The sequence below is a fragment of the Furipterus horrens genome, unplaced genomic scaffold, assembly GCF_987537825.1.
Source record: "Furipterus horrens unplaced genomic scaffold, mFurHor1.1.pri manual_scaffold_3, whole genome shotgun sequence".
NCBI lineage: Eukaryota > Metazoa > Chordata > Mammalia > Chiroptera > Furipteridae > Furipterus > Furipterus horrens.
In genome coordinates, this window is record NW_028327173.1 from 147307494 (window position 1) to 147322162 (window position 14669).

Consider the following 14669-nt stretch of genomic DNA (forward strand, 5'->3'; position numbering starts at 1 on the left):
CGTACCCCAAACCTCTGGCTCTCCTGTTCCATCACTCCCTCCGTACAGCATGCCCTGAGCCAGCTGCTTCCTCCCTCCCAGCCATTCTACTTTTGTGCTCCATTCATCTCTCAAGGATGGTGATTAGGAATTTAGGTTTTAGACTCAGACCAACCCATACAGTCTCAGCTTCCCTGAGCCCCTCTGTTTCTTCAGCTGTACAGTGGGAATGCCCATGGCACCTCCCTCCCAGGGCGACTGACAAGTGAAGGAGAGAATATAAAACACTGAGCAGGCACCTGCCTCAGTAAGTGTGGACTCTAATCACATAATTACTGTGTTTCAGAGCCTCCCTGACTCCGCATATAAAGGGTGTAGTCTGAATACTTAAGGTGTCCAGTTCAGGTAGGGAAAGGCTAACCATAGACATCCAGGGTATTCCCACATCTGCCGCTACACCATGGGGCCAACCTGGTGCCATTGACCATATGTTTGGCTCCCAGCAAGGAAGCCAGCTGCTGCTGTGACATACACACACACATGCACACACCAGCTGCTGCTCTGTGACACACGTGTGCGCTGCTCATCCTTCAAAATGCACGCATGCTGACCATTGATCATGAGACACCAACTTTTTATTGGCCCTTCGACAGAGTGTTCCAGTTATCCCATCTCTTCCTGCCTGGGGGAAGGACACTCAGCGTTACCCAGTGTGTAAAAATTGTAATCGGCTGGGTACAGTTAAATTTAAGGGTCACCATGGAGAGGAGCCACAGGTCAGTGCCTGACAGTCTTGTTCCTCTTTACTGGAGTTGCCAGGACCTGGTGGGCAGGAGAATCACACTTCGAACTCTGCCTCAAGTTGGAAACCGGCCTCTCAAAAGTTTGGATTCAGAGCATTGGGGGCGGGGTGAGGTGGCTTCCTCCAGACCAGCTGTTTCGAAGGAAGGGCTCTATCAGGCCAGAGGGTGGGGCAGGGTTTTGGGTGCAGGTCCTCTGCATCTAGCTCCTTGAAGGCACTCGCCGGGTCCTGGGTTTCTTTTGCCTTTGGGAACTCAGCAGTTTTTGTCCCTGAAACCGGGAGGACCGGGCCGCCCTGCATTAGGCAGCGGGGGTCTGCACGTGCTCTCCCAGACGGTTCCTTGCAGGGGTGCCCGCCCTCCCATCCCCACCCCATGGGCCCGCCCAGCGCCTGTGTCACAGCGGGCCGGGGTTGGAGAGCTGTCGGGCGGGACATCCGGCCCAGTCTCTCGCCGCACCCTCCCGCTGCCTGGCTCCCGCTGCCTGGCTCCCGCTCCAGCACCTCCTCCTGGGAGCCGACCGTCCTCTCCAGCGGACCATCTTCACGCGCGCTGGGGTCTCCAGTCAGCGCTCCCGTTCCTGACCCCCGCCCAGCGCAGCGGGCTCCAAACACAAGGCGCCAGCCCCCAGCCTGAGCCCGACTCCCAAGCAGGCAGCCCCAGGATCGGCCGGGCCGCGTAGGCCCCCACCCCCGGAACACCATGTTCCCCCGCCCGCTGACCCCGCTGGCGGCCCCAAATGGCGCCGAGCCCCTGGGCCGGGCGCTGAGGCGGGCGCCACTGGGCAGGGCCCGGGCCGGGCTTGGGGGGCCGCCTCTGCTGCTGCCGTCCATGCTGATGTTTGCGGTGATCGTGGCCTCCAGTGGACTGCTGCTCATGATCGAGAGGGGCATCCTAGCGGAGATGAAGCCCCTTCCCCTGCACCCTCCCAACCGCGAGGGCGCAGCATGGCGTAGGACCGTCCCCCGGCGTGGGGGACTGTCCCTGGATGCCGGAGACTCGGACTTGCAGGTGAGGCAGGACATCCGGAACCGAACCTTGCGGGCAGTGTGCGGACAACCGGGCATGCCCCGAGACCCCTGGGACTTGCCGGTGGGACAGCGGCGCACCCTGCTGCGCCACATCCTCGTGAGTGACCGCTATCGCTTCCTCTACTGCTACGTCCCCAAGGTGGCCTGTTCTAACTGGAAGCGGGTGCTAAAGGTGCTGGCGGGCGTTCTGGACAGCGTGGACGTCCACCTCAAGATGGACCACCGCAATGACCTGGTGTTCCTGGCAGACCTGCGGCCTGAGGAGATTCGCTACCGCCTGCAGCACTACTTCAAGTTCCTGTTTGTGAGGGACCCCTTGGAACGCCTTCTCTCTGCTTACCGCAATAAGTTTGGCGAGATCCGAGAGTACCAGCAGCGCTATGGGGCTGAAATCGTGAGGCGGTACAGGGCAGAAGCAGGGCCCAGCCCTGCAGGGGACGATGTCACCTTCCCTGAGTTCCTGAGGTACCTAGGGGATGAGGACCCCGAGCGCATGAATGAGCATTGGATGCCTGTGTACCACCTGTGCCAGCCTTGTGCTGTGCGCTATGACTTTGTAGGCTCCTATGAGAGACTGGAAGCTGATGCCAACCAGGTGCTGGAGTGGGTGCGGGCACCACCCCATGTCCGATTCCCAGCTCGCCAGGCTTGGTACCGACCTGCCAGCCGTGAAAGCCTGCACTACCATCTGTGCAGTGCCCCACGGGCCCTGCTGCAGGATGTGCTACCTAAGTATATCCTGGACTTCTCCCTCTTTGCCTACCCACTGCCCAATGTCACCAGGGAGGCCTGTCACCAGTGACCATGTGTATGGGCCAGCAGCTGTTGGGGACTTGTTTGACAATGCCAGCTTCTTGTGCCTGCCGTTCATAGAAACCCTGGCTCTGAGGCCTGGAGCTTCTCCAGACGTCTGGATGCCAGGGACTGCCCTCAGAAGTTTTTTGTCTAGGGTGGGGTGCCCACTGTGGCTCAGAGGACAGGGTGGTACAGGAAGCCTGGTGCTTTCCCCCCCACTGGGGGGATTTCTTGGTGGCCAGTGTGATCTTTCTTGTCCTGGCAGAGCCAGATACGAGTTTGCCAGTAAAGCAACACATCTGTTCTACAGACTGACTTCAGGGACTGTGCAGTCACTTGGTTCACCTTAACCTCTGGTCAAACTCAGAGGTGGCACCCATCAGGAGCATGACCAGAGCCAGGGGCCCATCCATCCACAAGTTAGCAGTAATGCCTTACAAATAACTGTTGTGCTTTTCTGCTCCAGACTCAAAATTTCCTACACTTGCCATATTTTTTCTATTTCCAAGGAAAGGAAAACTGAGTCAGGGCTCTTGCCTGGTAGCATCCAAAGACCCCTGTGTCCAGTCTCTCCTTGGGGCTCTGGGCACCGCCTTCCCCCAAGGTTGTGACTGTGACTGGTGTATCTGGCTGTCACTTTTCTGACACATTTATTTAAAATTTGTACTTTTTGATAGAACTCTTGTGAAGGCTTTGTTTTCCTAATAGCTGAATTTTTAATAAAGCTGTTTTGTATACGAACTCAGCATCCCTGATTCTCCCTCTGTGCTCCTGTGTGTTGAGCAAGTCTCCCAGATGTCTCTCTCCAGGTCAGGAGAGGGAGCTTGCGGGTAGAGAAAGGAAGACCAAATGTAACTTGTTTGGGCCAGTCTAGTGGGCCACTCTCATACCATGGAGAATTTGGGGGCTCCCCATTGGTCATAATCCATCACAGACTCAGCTTTTGAGTTGCCACTGAAAGGCAAACCCTATTAGGAATGGCACACCCTATGGCTTATTCCCTGAAGAAGGATGTGGGTGTGAGACACTGGCTCCTCTTCCTTTTAGACAGGAATAGTTCTTGACTGAGGAGGCCCCCAGATGGAAAAGGGGGTCATTGTGTGAGCAAGGGGAGGTTATTCCTGGCCTTGAGAATTATAAGGAAGGAAAGGAGGTTGAGCAAGGCAGGCTGTTACTGACTTAGGTCCAGAGGAAGTGGTGGGCTGTGTGGAAAGATATATACCTAGTTTTGCTATCAGCCTGACTTTGGAGGACGGATTGGGGAAGGGATCTTCTGTGGATACTCATGGTTCTCTGCCATGACTCTCCAGGAGGCCTTATCTGTCTTACCTGATCTCTGTTCCAGGTCAGGTGCCCCCCTTCAGGGTCTACCTGGCTCTGGGGAACTTCACTTTAGATAGCACTTACCATGCTCTGTTGTAATGGCCCAGTTACTTGTCAGTCTCCCCACTGAGATTGAATTGTGTAAAACTGAGACCATGTCTGTCTTATTCCCAGAACCTAGCCAAAACCTATACAATAGACATGTATATGGCCCAGCAGAACCAAGGACAGATAGCACTGCACTTGGAGTCACCTAGACTAATCAAGTCCCACCTCTGCTCTGACCACCTCTCTGATCTTCCACATGCTCCACTGTCTCATGAGAACAATAACACATATCCCATGCCCCTTGCTGTGAGGCTTAATAAAGACAAAATGAATAAAAGGGCCCACCCCCGCACGTGGTTCAATGATTGTTCTTTGAGATGCTAGTTGAACATCTGATCCCTTTGTGGCCTGTGGGAATAGGGGAGAAGTCAGGACCCTGTGTCCACTCAGCACTGGAAACCAGAGCCCCTTGACCTGTGGGGTCACTTTCTCTGCCAACTAGTCAGTCCTTTGAGCTTCTGGCCTCTTAGGTGTCCACTACCCCTACCCTGCCCCAGCTTCTTCCTCCTTGGCTGGAAACTGCTGCTTCAGACCTATAGCAGCTATTCAGTCCCTCTTACAAGGCCTGCAGCATGAAACCCAGAGAACTCAGAGGATGCTGGGCCCCACTGCTGTGTTCACTTCCTCTCAATCCTCACAACAGCCCGATACCACAGCTGTTATTCTGCTTTAGAGACATGGAAACTGGCACAGAGAGGGTAAGTATCTGCCCAAAGTCCAACCCAGGCCTGTGTGCTCCCAAATTGGGAGCCAGAAGAGAGAGAGAGGAGGGGGTGGAGGGGAGATTATGAAAGGTGGGGGTTGAGAGAAGAGGGAATAAATACGGAGGTTAAGAAGGTGAAAGGTAGGTGGGGGTCATATTTTGGGGCATTTGCACACATTCTCCCTGAGCTCTTTCATTCCTGCCCCGCCCTGAAGGAGCAGGAGACAAATGAAGTCTTTGATGTGGTTAGCTCCTTGATGCCTCTCCTCTCAGGCATTAAAGGGTGGCAGGCCACAGAGCATCTTGACCGCCAACATCAGACCTCTGTGGTGTGGGGAGGAGGGTTTGAGGTAAGAACGTGAGGGGGATTGCTGAGACAAACTGCCACTTACTGTCCTTTTTGTCCCTCGAGTTAGACCCTGAGGAACTTGTTATCTACCCTTCCTGTCAGGAAAAAAAGACTTCTTCAAAGAAGCTGCCAAGGAGATGGCAGAGAGTTGCGGGGGTCCAGGTGGTCTTAGTGTGGCTTTCCTTATATTGGGCCCCTAGGCCAGAGCTGGGGCCATGGGGAGTGGCAGGCTCTGGGTCGCCAGGGTTGAGCAGGGGCATTCTCAGGACTGGACATCTGATCTGTGTCTCCTTGGAATTCTACATTTGCACTGAGTTGGCTCTCATCCCCACAAAGAGCCAAGCCCTACACCACTGACTATGAGGACAAGGGTCCCCCTTCAGAACTCACTCCGTCCCAATGACCCAGTTCTCCCTGACACGGGCCTGGGGCTGGCAATTGTTTAACTTCTCTCACTGGCTGAGGGCAATGAACAAAGGAAAGGGGAGGAGCTGGAAGGGGCCAGGAGTGGGCTCTGACTCCACTTCCCTGCTCCGGTTCTGGTCCATTTTTCATCCTGTCTGATACTACTGCCCAGAAACCATCTCACCTTAAATTCTGAGGTTGTGTCCCCTCCCTTCTCACACTTCTGTTCCCTCCCTCCAGGAGGGTCCCACCACATAAACCCCCTACAGGAAGCAAGATCTGACTTGAGCAGCTGATCCTTCCCAGGGCAGGGGGGGGGGGGGTGAACACAGAACCCTCACTTTCCCCAGGGGCTCATCACCAGAGGGGCCACGCCCCCACTCCCTCTCTCAGGGTGGATCAGGGCTTTTCATATGGAACCAGCCCCTGCCTGGCTTCCAGCAAGAGGGAAAGCATTCTTTCTCTTCCTAAAGGGAAATACTAAAAATTAACAATACCTACTCTGAAAAGAGAGCACCTGTGCCAGGCACACTGTAAAGCGCGTACTTTACATGCATCCTCTTCATTCTAACAACCACCCAGCAAGGTAAGCAAAATTATTTCCATTTTATAGATGAGGAAATGAAGCCTGAGTCACTTGCCTGAAGAGATGATGTGGTTGGGATTAAAACCCAGCTCCATCTAATGTTTGCTCCTTTGTAAGTGAACGTGGATCATAAGTTATCCAGCTCATTGCGTTTTGTTGATAAGCATTGTGTTCATTTTCTCTGATTTCTGCACCCATCTCCAGCCCTCCTTTCCAACACTCCATAAGTGATTCTGTCCACAGACCACTCCAGCTATTATAAAATTCCCCAGATTTGCCACCCTGAGAATCAACTTTCCAGTAGTGCTGGGCCCAGACCATGAATATACTAGACTTTCAGTTCGGGTCCTCTGAGAAGCAAATGCCAAGGCAGAATTAGACGTGCAAGTGATTTATAGGAGAAACAGCTGTGATGGATAAAGGGGAAGGGAATAGGAATGGGCTGGAGGAGCCCGGCCCCTGTGAAAGGAGAGAGGGACGGAAGAATTGCGTGGGAAGAGTCTCAGATTTCAGTGCAGCTCTAAGAAAGTCTCTGCACAACCAATGGGGAATCAGGCAAAGGTTACCTATTGGAGGCACCCTCCCTTGGGCAGAAATGGCAGGGGGTGTTGGGGGGAGACACTGAAGCAGATCAAAAGATAGAAAGTGGTAGCAGCAGCTGGGGGCCAATTACACTTCTCACAGCAGGTTCTCTTCAAGGAAGATGTGAACACAGCACCTCCAGGGCTGCCACACAGGCCCAACTTGGCTACTCTGATTTAGGGGCATTGGTCCCCAAAGGTTCTGCTGACCTATGACCTTTCAACAACCAGAAAACAGCTGTTGGCCGAGCAAGAGCCTCTAAGATGTCTGGTGTGTGTGTGTGTGTGTGTGTGTGTGTGTGTGTGTGTCCTGAGCTTAACTCTTCCCCATGGCCATTCCTTGGCTTTATAGCAGGACTACTGACCCTACCTTTATCCGGGCATTGGAAGACGTGTGCTGTCACCACCATGCCCAAATGCCCAGGACATTTCCCCTGAAGGTTACCCAACCCACTGCAGGTTTTGATTATCCTTGATGTTTGCCTTTATCATTAACTGGGTGGATATGGATGATCACCTTTGCCTAGCTTCCATTTTTCATAGGTTCACATCCTTTCAGGGGAGAACAGACGCACCCAGCGGTTGAGTCTGGGTGCTGGAACCCCAGACCTCACAGAGGATATGGTCTAGGCTTCTTCCCAATCTGACCATTCACATAAACTCCAGGGCAGCCTGAGAGGGAAGTAAAGTCGCCTTAAAGGGAGCTTCCAGGGACCAGCCTGCCCATAGGTAGCAGGTCTTCTGTAGCATCCTTTACTGATATTTTGAGCCTGTTTCATCCTGGTCTTGGACCAGTCTGCATAGAGTCACAGCATCAGACCTGACTGTGCCATTGTGAGGAGACAAAGAGGACCAGGTCAGGCCAGGTCGCCTTCTTCCCTTCAACCCTCTAGTAGGAAAGCTGTGCCAGCCTCAGCCTTGGGATGGAGCTTTGGGGGACAGAAAGACATGAGGGCCTTCGAGAGCTTGGGAAGGAGGAACCTGTCATATCCCTCCTGCCACTGGCTCAGCAGCTTCCCCAGACCTGCTGGGCCACCACCTCACTGTTTGCAGATGGAGGGAACCAGATATTCCACTGCAGAGCAGCCTAGGGGGCATCTAATGGGTCATTTCTCTGTCCTCTGCCCTGAAGAGACTGAGCTGCCCCTGGGACCCCTGCCAGAGCCACAGGGGCAGCAGAGCCCCAAGAGTCCAAGCAGTGTGCCCAGAGATGCCATCAGAGCAGATGAGTCCATGGCAACCAAAGATCAGGCTGGCCCCTGAGCGAAAGGCCACAAGCTGTCTGGAGGAAGGCCCCCGGCAGACTCAGAACAGTGGAGTTGGCTGGGCAGGGGTAGGGGAAATGGGGCAAAGCTTTCTGATATAGGAGCTAAACCAAATTGGGGGTTAGCTAACCACTGGCAACCCAGGCATGTCTCCCCCACCCACCAATGAGAAGCTGTAGGTAGCCTCTTCCACAGAAGCTGCTGGACACACGGGAAGGCCAGTCCCCTGGTAGGGGGGCCCCTTGTTGTCTGAGTGCAAGTGGCCAGTATAGAAAGCGAGCTGTTCTGACAGATGAAAGAGCTGGCCTAATTAAAGCAGGAAGGCCAGGAGGGAAAAGCCAGCTCCTGTGCAACTTTTGGGGAGGACTCTGATTTTTGTTCATGAAGACTACCCTCAGCTGTGGCACCCACATACAACAAAATGAATAGATGAAGGACTAGGGGAGCGTTGGGCACAGAGGAGGAACAGAACAAGAAGGGGGACCTACAGTCGCAGCTTAGTTGCCTGGCCCTCCTGAGGCTTTTCTCAGCTACTGGCCAGTTAGCCTCTTCCTCCTCTGAGGCCCCTTGATCCCTAGTACTGCGCATTTCTAGGAGAGTTTTTAACCCATGGGGTTCCTTGTCTGTCCCTGTCCTATAGACTGGGAGTTTCCCAAAGGCAAGGGCCAGGCCTTGTTTCATGTAGAAGGTGCTCAATAAAGGTTGAATAAGTGGAAGGTCCAATGATTGGATGGATTGATAGATGGATGCGTGGATGGATGAATAAGTGTGTGTGTGTTTGTGTGTGTGTGTGAGTGAGTGATTGAGTATATGTATATGTATGTGACTGAAAGGATGGATGGCTAGATGAAAAAGTGGATGGATGGAAGGATGGGAGGATGGGTGGACAAATGGATGGATGGACAGATGGGTGGATGGACAGATGAAGGAGTACGCTATTGATAGATAAGTAAATGGCAGCAGGAGAACTAAAGGAAGAGGAATTTCTTCAAGAAGAGAAATCAGGAATCACAGTGGACATCTGGTAGTTAGCATACTGCTTCTTAAAAGGAGAACACTGTAAGGAAAGAAAGATGTGCCACTGAGGAAGTAATAGCAGGGGTTTGGCAGATAGAGAAAGTGGCCCAGGCAGGGCTGAGTGCTGGGCCTGCAGAGATACAGGAGGGAAGGGGTACCACTTGGACTGGCAGGAATATAGCCAAGTGAGAGACGGATGTCATGAAAAGTGGGAGTTGAGGAGTGACCATGGGAATTCTCAAAAGGAAGGAACTTCCAGCAATCAAAGGAAATGTCTTCCCTAAAACAAAGGTAAAAGGTGGTCACATTCATTTGTTCCTAATCCACCCAGGCTTCCTACAGGAGGTGGGTCTTAGCCACCAATGGTTAGTAGGGAGGGAGTCCCTTGGGGGTATTGAGGACACAGAGTGACCAGATTCCTGCATTGCAGTCCAGACTCTGCCACAAGCCTCTAATGATTTTGAGCAATTCCCTTCTTTAAGTCTCAGTTTCTTCATCTGTCACCTTTACTACCTTATGGGGACTTGCAGACCACATGAGGAAAGCAGTTTTTTTTTTTCTTTTAATTTATTTTTAGAGAGAGGGGAAAGTAGAAAGAGAGGGAGAGAAACATCACTGTGCGGTTGCCTCCCACACAACCCAGCTGGGAACCTGATGTGCAACCTAGTTATGTGCCCTGACTGGGAATCGAACCAACAACACTTGGTTCGAGGCCGACGCTCAATCCACTGAGCCACAGTAACCAGGGCTGAAGAAAGCAGTTTTACACAGCAGAAAACTCTGAACAAGCAGGAGCCCGGAGAGCAGCAATGGAATGAGAGTTATGAGTCAGGGAGTCCTGGACTCAGACAGATCCTTGCTGTCTTGTTCAGACACTCATTAGCTGGGCCAGTTGAACAAACCTCTAAGCCACTCTGAGCCTGTTTCCCCACAAGTGAAATGAGCAAAAGAACATCTGTCTTGAAGAGTTGTTGTGAGGCTTCAAAGTAACTCACAGAACATGCTGGCATTCAATAAACAGAAGTTAGCATTACATACAAGGGATTAATCAGGGCTGCTGGGTGGAATTGGGCAGCAGGTACCCAGACACAGGCTGGGTCCCCCAGAGGAGGCAGCACTTCTTGCTCATTTTCAAAAAGGTACTGTTTTCCAAGCTCTGCACTTGGGGGCCTGTCTCCATTAAGCCTGGAATTAAAGGTGTCATTTTCAGCTCTAATCTCTTCCCTTCCACAGTGGAGAAGCCTGAAGGCCAGGCTCTGACCATGGTCCATGGCCTGCGCTGGGTGGGTCCAGACCAGAGTGTGAGAGGAGGGCTCCCTCTCCAGGTCAGGGAACACTGTCATCACCCCTTAAGGGGCCAGGCAGAGTGGGGGAGGTCCCAGCAAGGCTCCAGCAGCCTGAGTCTTGCCACCATCCCATGGCAGAGCTTGTCATTCCACTGTTCTACAGCCATTCTTTTGCTTTAAGAAATCATCCCTAAGGAAATGCAAAAGTCAGACAATCCTAGTAAGAAGCTGTCGTTTATTAACTGCCTCTTTGTGCCAGGCCCTGTGCGAAGAGGTGTCTGTACACCTTTTCTCCTGGTTTTTATTTTGAGAATGTTCAAACCTACATAAAAGTTGTAAAAATAGTACAGTGAAACCCACAGACCTAGATTCACCTGTTCACATTTTGCCACGTTTGTTTTATCTCTGTATGTTTTTCTAAACCATTTCAGAATAGGTTACAGACTTTGTCATGCTTCACTCCCAAAATAATTCAGCATGTTATTTCCTAAGGATAAAGACATTCTGCTATGTAACCCAATACTATAATCAAACCTACGACATTTTACAGTAATATAATATTATATAAGCCTACATTTAAAATTTCCCAGTTGTCCAGATAATGTTTTTTTAACTTTTTATTTTTTAATCCAATTAAAGATCATGTACTATATCTAGTTGTTATGACTTCTTAGTCTTCTTTCACCTAAAACAGTGCCCACCACACCCCCTTTTGGTCTTTCATGCCATTAACATTTTGAAGCATTCAAATTAGTTGTTTGCAGATTGTCCCTCGGTTTGGATTTTCTGATTGTTTCCTCCAAGTTAGATTCAGGTTGACTTCCATATTTGATTCTCCTAGTGACTTTCTAATGGATTTTACTACTTTATTTTACAGAAATGGAGGCTGAGGCTCAGAGAGGGCTGTCACGTAGCTGCCTAGAGCCTGCCCAGGAAGTGGGTGCAGAGTGCTCATGCTCCACACTGTCTGGAGCAGCTGTGAAGTCTTTGCAGTTGGATTATATGATAGATTTGTGTATCAGCCCCCTTCAGCACCTTGACCATGAACAGAGAGCAGATTCTGACAGGACTGGGTGTGGGAAAAAGGGTGATATTCCAGGGGAGGGACACCTCCAACGTACTCGGCAGTGACCCCCTGTCTCCATAGTCAGCCTGGCTAGAACCCCAAATGGTCCTTTAGGCTGTTTTAGAAATTTGACTTTTTCAGCGCTTTTCTCGACCTCCAGGGGGAGTGATGCGTCACATATCTATCTCTCTCTCTCACACACACACACACACACACACACACACACTACTAGGGTATAACAATCTCCTGGCTACCAACATAGGTGAAAGCTGTACCGTTGCCTAGCAACCCCGGGGCATTTCCGCCCTTTCCAGCCAGAGGGTGGGTAGAGAAGGCAACCACGTGACTGGCTGGGAGTCTCTTGCTATGGAGGTCTCCTGGCCCGCTTCCCTATGACCAGTTGCCTAACAACCATGGAGGTCCTTGTTCTCTGGGAAGTTGCCTCATAGGAGATGAGCAGTGTCTTTTCTCCTGGCTTGGGGGCCACATAAATGCACTGTAGAAAGCGGGGCTCCTCCCAGGGAGGAGAGCCTGATAACTAAGGGGAAGATGCACACCTCAGCCGGCAGTGAATCTTTGAAGAGAAATGAGTAAAAGGAGATCCTGGGTAAGAACTTCATATGCCAGGACAGTCAAGCTTCTTGTGGTATGATGCCACAGAGGTTCAGATACCTGCTGGCCAAGAGCGCTGAGTTTGGGTCCTAGCCATACTCCTTTGTGAAAGGAGAGAGAGGGATGGTCCATGTACCTGGGCAGCTCCTTAATCATCAAAGCCTGCAGTTAATCTTGAATATGTATGTATAACTTTAACCATTTTATTTAAGTAAGATGTAGGCCAATGGTCCTTGCCTGGGATCCTCAGGACCTCTGAGGGGTCTGTGGACAGAATTCAGGGGGTTGGTAAACTTGGGGAAAAGTTACATCTTTATTTTTACTGACCTATTCTGAAAATGTGTGAAATATTTTATAAAATATTATAAGTTCATAGTTTTATGAAGTAGTAAAATTGGTGACTGTCATCTATAGAAATCAGATACTTCTATATGATTTTAGAGTTGTTGAAACTACCACAAACTAGTGGTTATACCAATAACTACTTAGAAATTATAAGTTATTAGATCCTTAATGTGTTCATAAAGAAGCACATAGCGATATCATGTTTTTGCTTTTCAATATTTTGATAACCGAATTTTAATATAATTAGTTTTCTTTGCAATCTTATGCATTTTTTAAATGCAAAATATTATTCTGAGGCTTCACCAGACCACCAAAGGGAACTGGGATGCAAAAAAAGGTCAAGAGGCTCAGGTTTAGACTATGAAATTTTCTGTCAAACCAAGACTCAAAGATGTATTCTGGAGAGTCTTCTAATTTTGAATGTTCAGTCTTGACAGTAACCCAAACAAATCACTGAATAATCTTCCTGGTGGTTTGAACGACCGCGTTAGCATCCGGCACTGCTGTGCTGTCTCAGCTCCTGAGTTTGCCTTTACAGCCGAGGTGGTGCCAAGCAGCTACCTGAGTGGTTACATTCTGATTGAAAAAATAGAGACAGATCAAATACGTAAATGGTGAAAATACAGAAAGAAAAAAAACAATGAGGAAATCAGCAGGAGGAAGTGTATTGAACTCAAAGAGCCTGCAGCATGATGGTCGGCACCAGAGTCAGGTGGGCAGAATTCAGTTGGTCCAACACAGTTTCATTCATCACATAAAATTAATCATTTTAATTTGGATTGTTTTTATAATAGTTGTAATTTTGTTCTGGTTTCCATAGTAGTGTAGTAACTATTAGCATAAATATATTTAGCTTCATGTTTTGTACTTACTTGAGTAACAAGTTGACTCTAGAGATCTGAGCATTTTTTCTTCTCCTCTAATGGGGTATGTTACTCAAAGGTGAGAAATGCCGTGCTCAGGTACTTACTGACAACTTCATGTTTTCTTCTCTAGCTTATCCCCTCTTCCATTGAAGAACAACTGAGTTAGAGTCTCAAGCTTTAGAATGACTTAATTTCAAAGGTTTCCCAGATACACGATTAAATAGCAAATGACCTCATATCTGGAGATGTCAAGTGTATGATTCCTTGATTTGTCCAAAGTCACTCTCACACCATGAGGACTGAAATATGGGTGTTTTTATTCCAGTGAACATTGTACACTGTGTTTGACTTTCTCCAGATATGGCTTCCTTGTGATGTAAGCACTGATCATGAGGTTGGGGGAGCAAACTGGCATGATGTAAAGGGACAGGTCACACTGAACATACAGTGTCCATGAAATATTCCTTTTTTCCTAATCTACTCTGGAAAGCATTTAAGTCATGTTTCCTATACTTTTATCATATACACAAATAATCTAGATATGCTATATTTATGGTACATATGTTGTTGTCTTTTTCTGTAGCAGGCCTGAAAATAGAAAGCCTACAGTGTTAGAGGGTTCAACTTTGATTGATTAACTTTAACCCTCTTATGGATCAAATTTCAAACAGTTTACCATTGTTAGTGTTTTAAAATGGTGTGTAGCCCTCGTTGGACTTTGACTCCCATTCAGTATGGCAATGGCATGCTCAGAACTGCAGGCTTCCTCTCTAAGAGTCCCAGCTGCTGACATGGCCCCTCCACTGCTGTGGAGGCTTTTCCAGTTGTCCCAGTGAACTCAGCAGCCTATGGAGAGTGATGGCCAGCCTTGGACAGTGTGTGCCCTTCTTCAGGCCAGCTTCCTCTTGGCACTCCCTCCTCCCCTCCCGACTGGTGCATACCCTGTGCTGTCATGTCCTTACTTGCAAATGCAATTCCCATGTTGCCATGCCTGACTCTTTGAGATCAGGGTGGTTTCTTGTTCATCATTCTGGTTCTCAAAGTGCCCAGAAAGCTCAGTTTTACATTCCTTTTCTAGAAGGACTTGGAAAATAAGTCTCCCCGGACCTGGCTGGGGACACTGCTTAAGGAATATCACTCAGAGCACATCAGATGAGGTTCCTAGACAAGAGGTATTTTTGTGCATGTGTGTGGTAAAACAAAACCCATAAAGTTTACCCTCTTTACAATTTTAGAAGAGCACAGTACAGTATTGTTAACTATGTGTACCTTGATATACAATAAATCTCCAGAACTCTGTCATCTGGCATGACTGAAACTATACCCATTAAACAGCTCTCTATTTCCCTCCCCCCAGTGCTTGGCAACCACCATTCTACTCTGTTTCCATGAGCTGACTACTTTAGATAGATACCTCATATGAGTGGAATCATGTAGTACTTGTCTTTTTGTGGCTGGATTATTTACATAGCATAATGTCCTCAAGGTTCATCCATGTTGTAGCATGTGACAGGACTTCCTTCTTTTTTTAAGGCTAAATAATAATCCATTG

The 14669-nt window shown here is 49.5% G+C and overlaps 1 protein-coding gene across 1 annotated transcript; it reads left to right on the forward strand.

Annotated features, from left to right (window-relative positions):
• Positions 1-1259: 1259 nt before the first annotated feature.
• CHST14 (carbohydrate sulfotransferase 14) lies at positions 1260-3346 on the forward strand. Its single transcript, XM_090271961.1, has one exon. It carries the CDS (start codon positions 1482-1484, stop codon positions 2610-2612), a length of 1131 nt encoding a protein of 376 aa, XP_090128087.1. The 5' UTR covers positions 1260-1481; the 3' UTR covers positions 2613-3346.
• The last annotated feature ends 11323 nt before the right edge of the window (positions 3347-14669 follow it).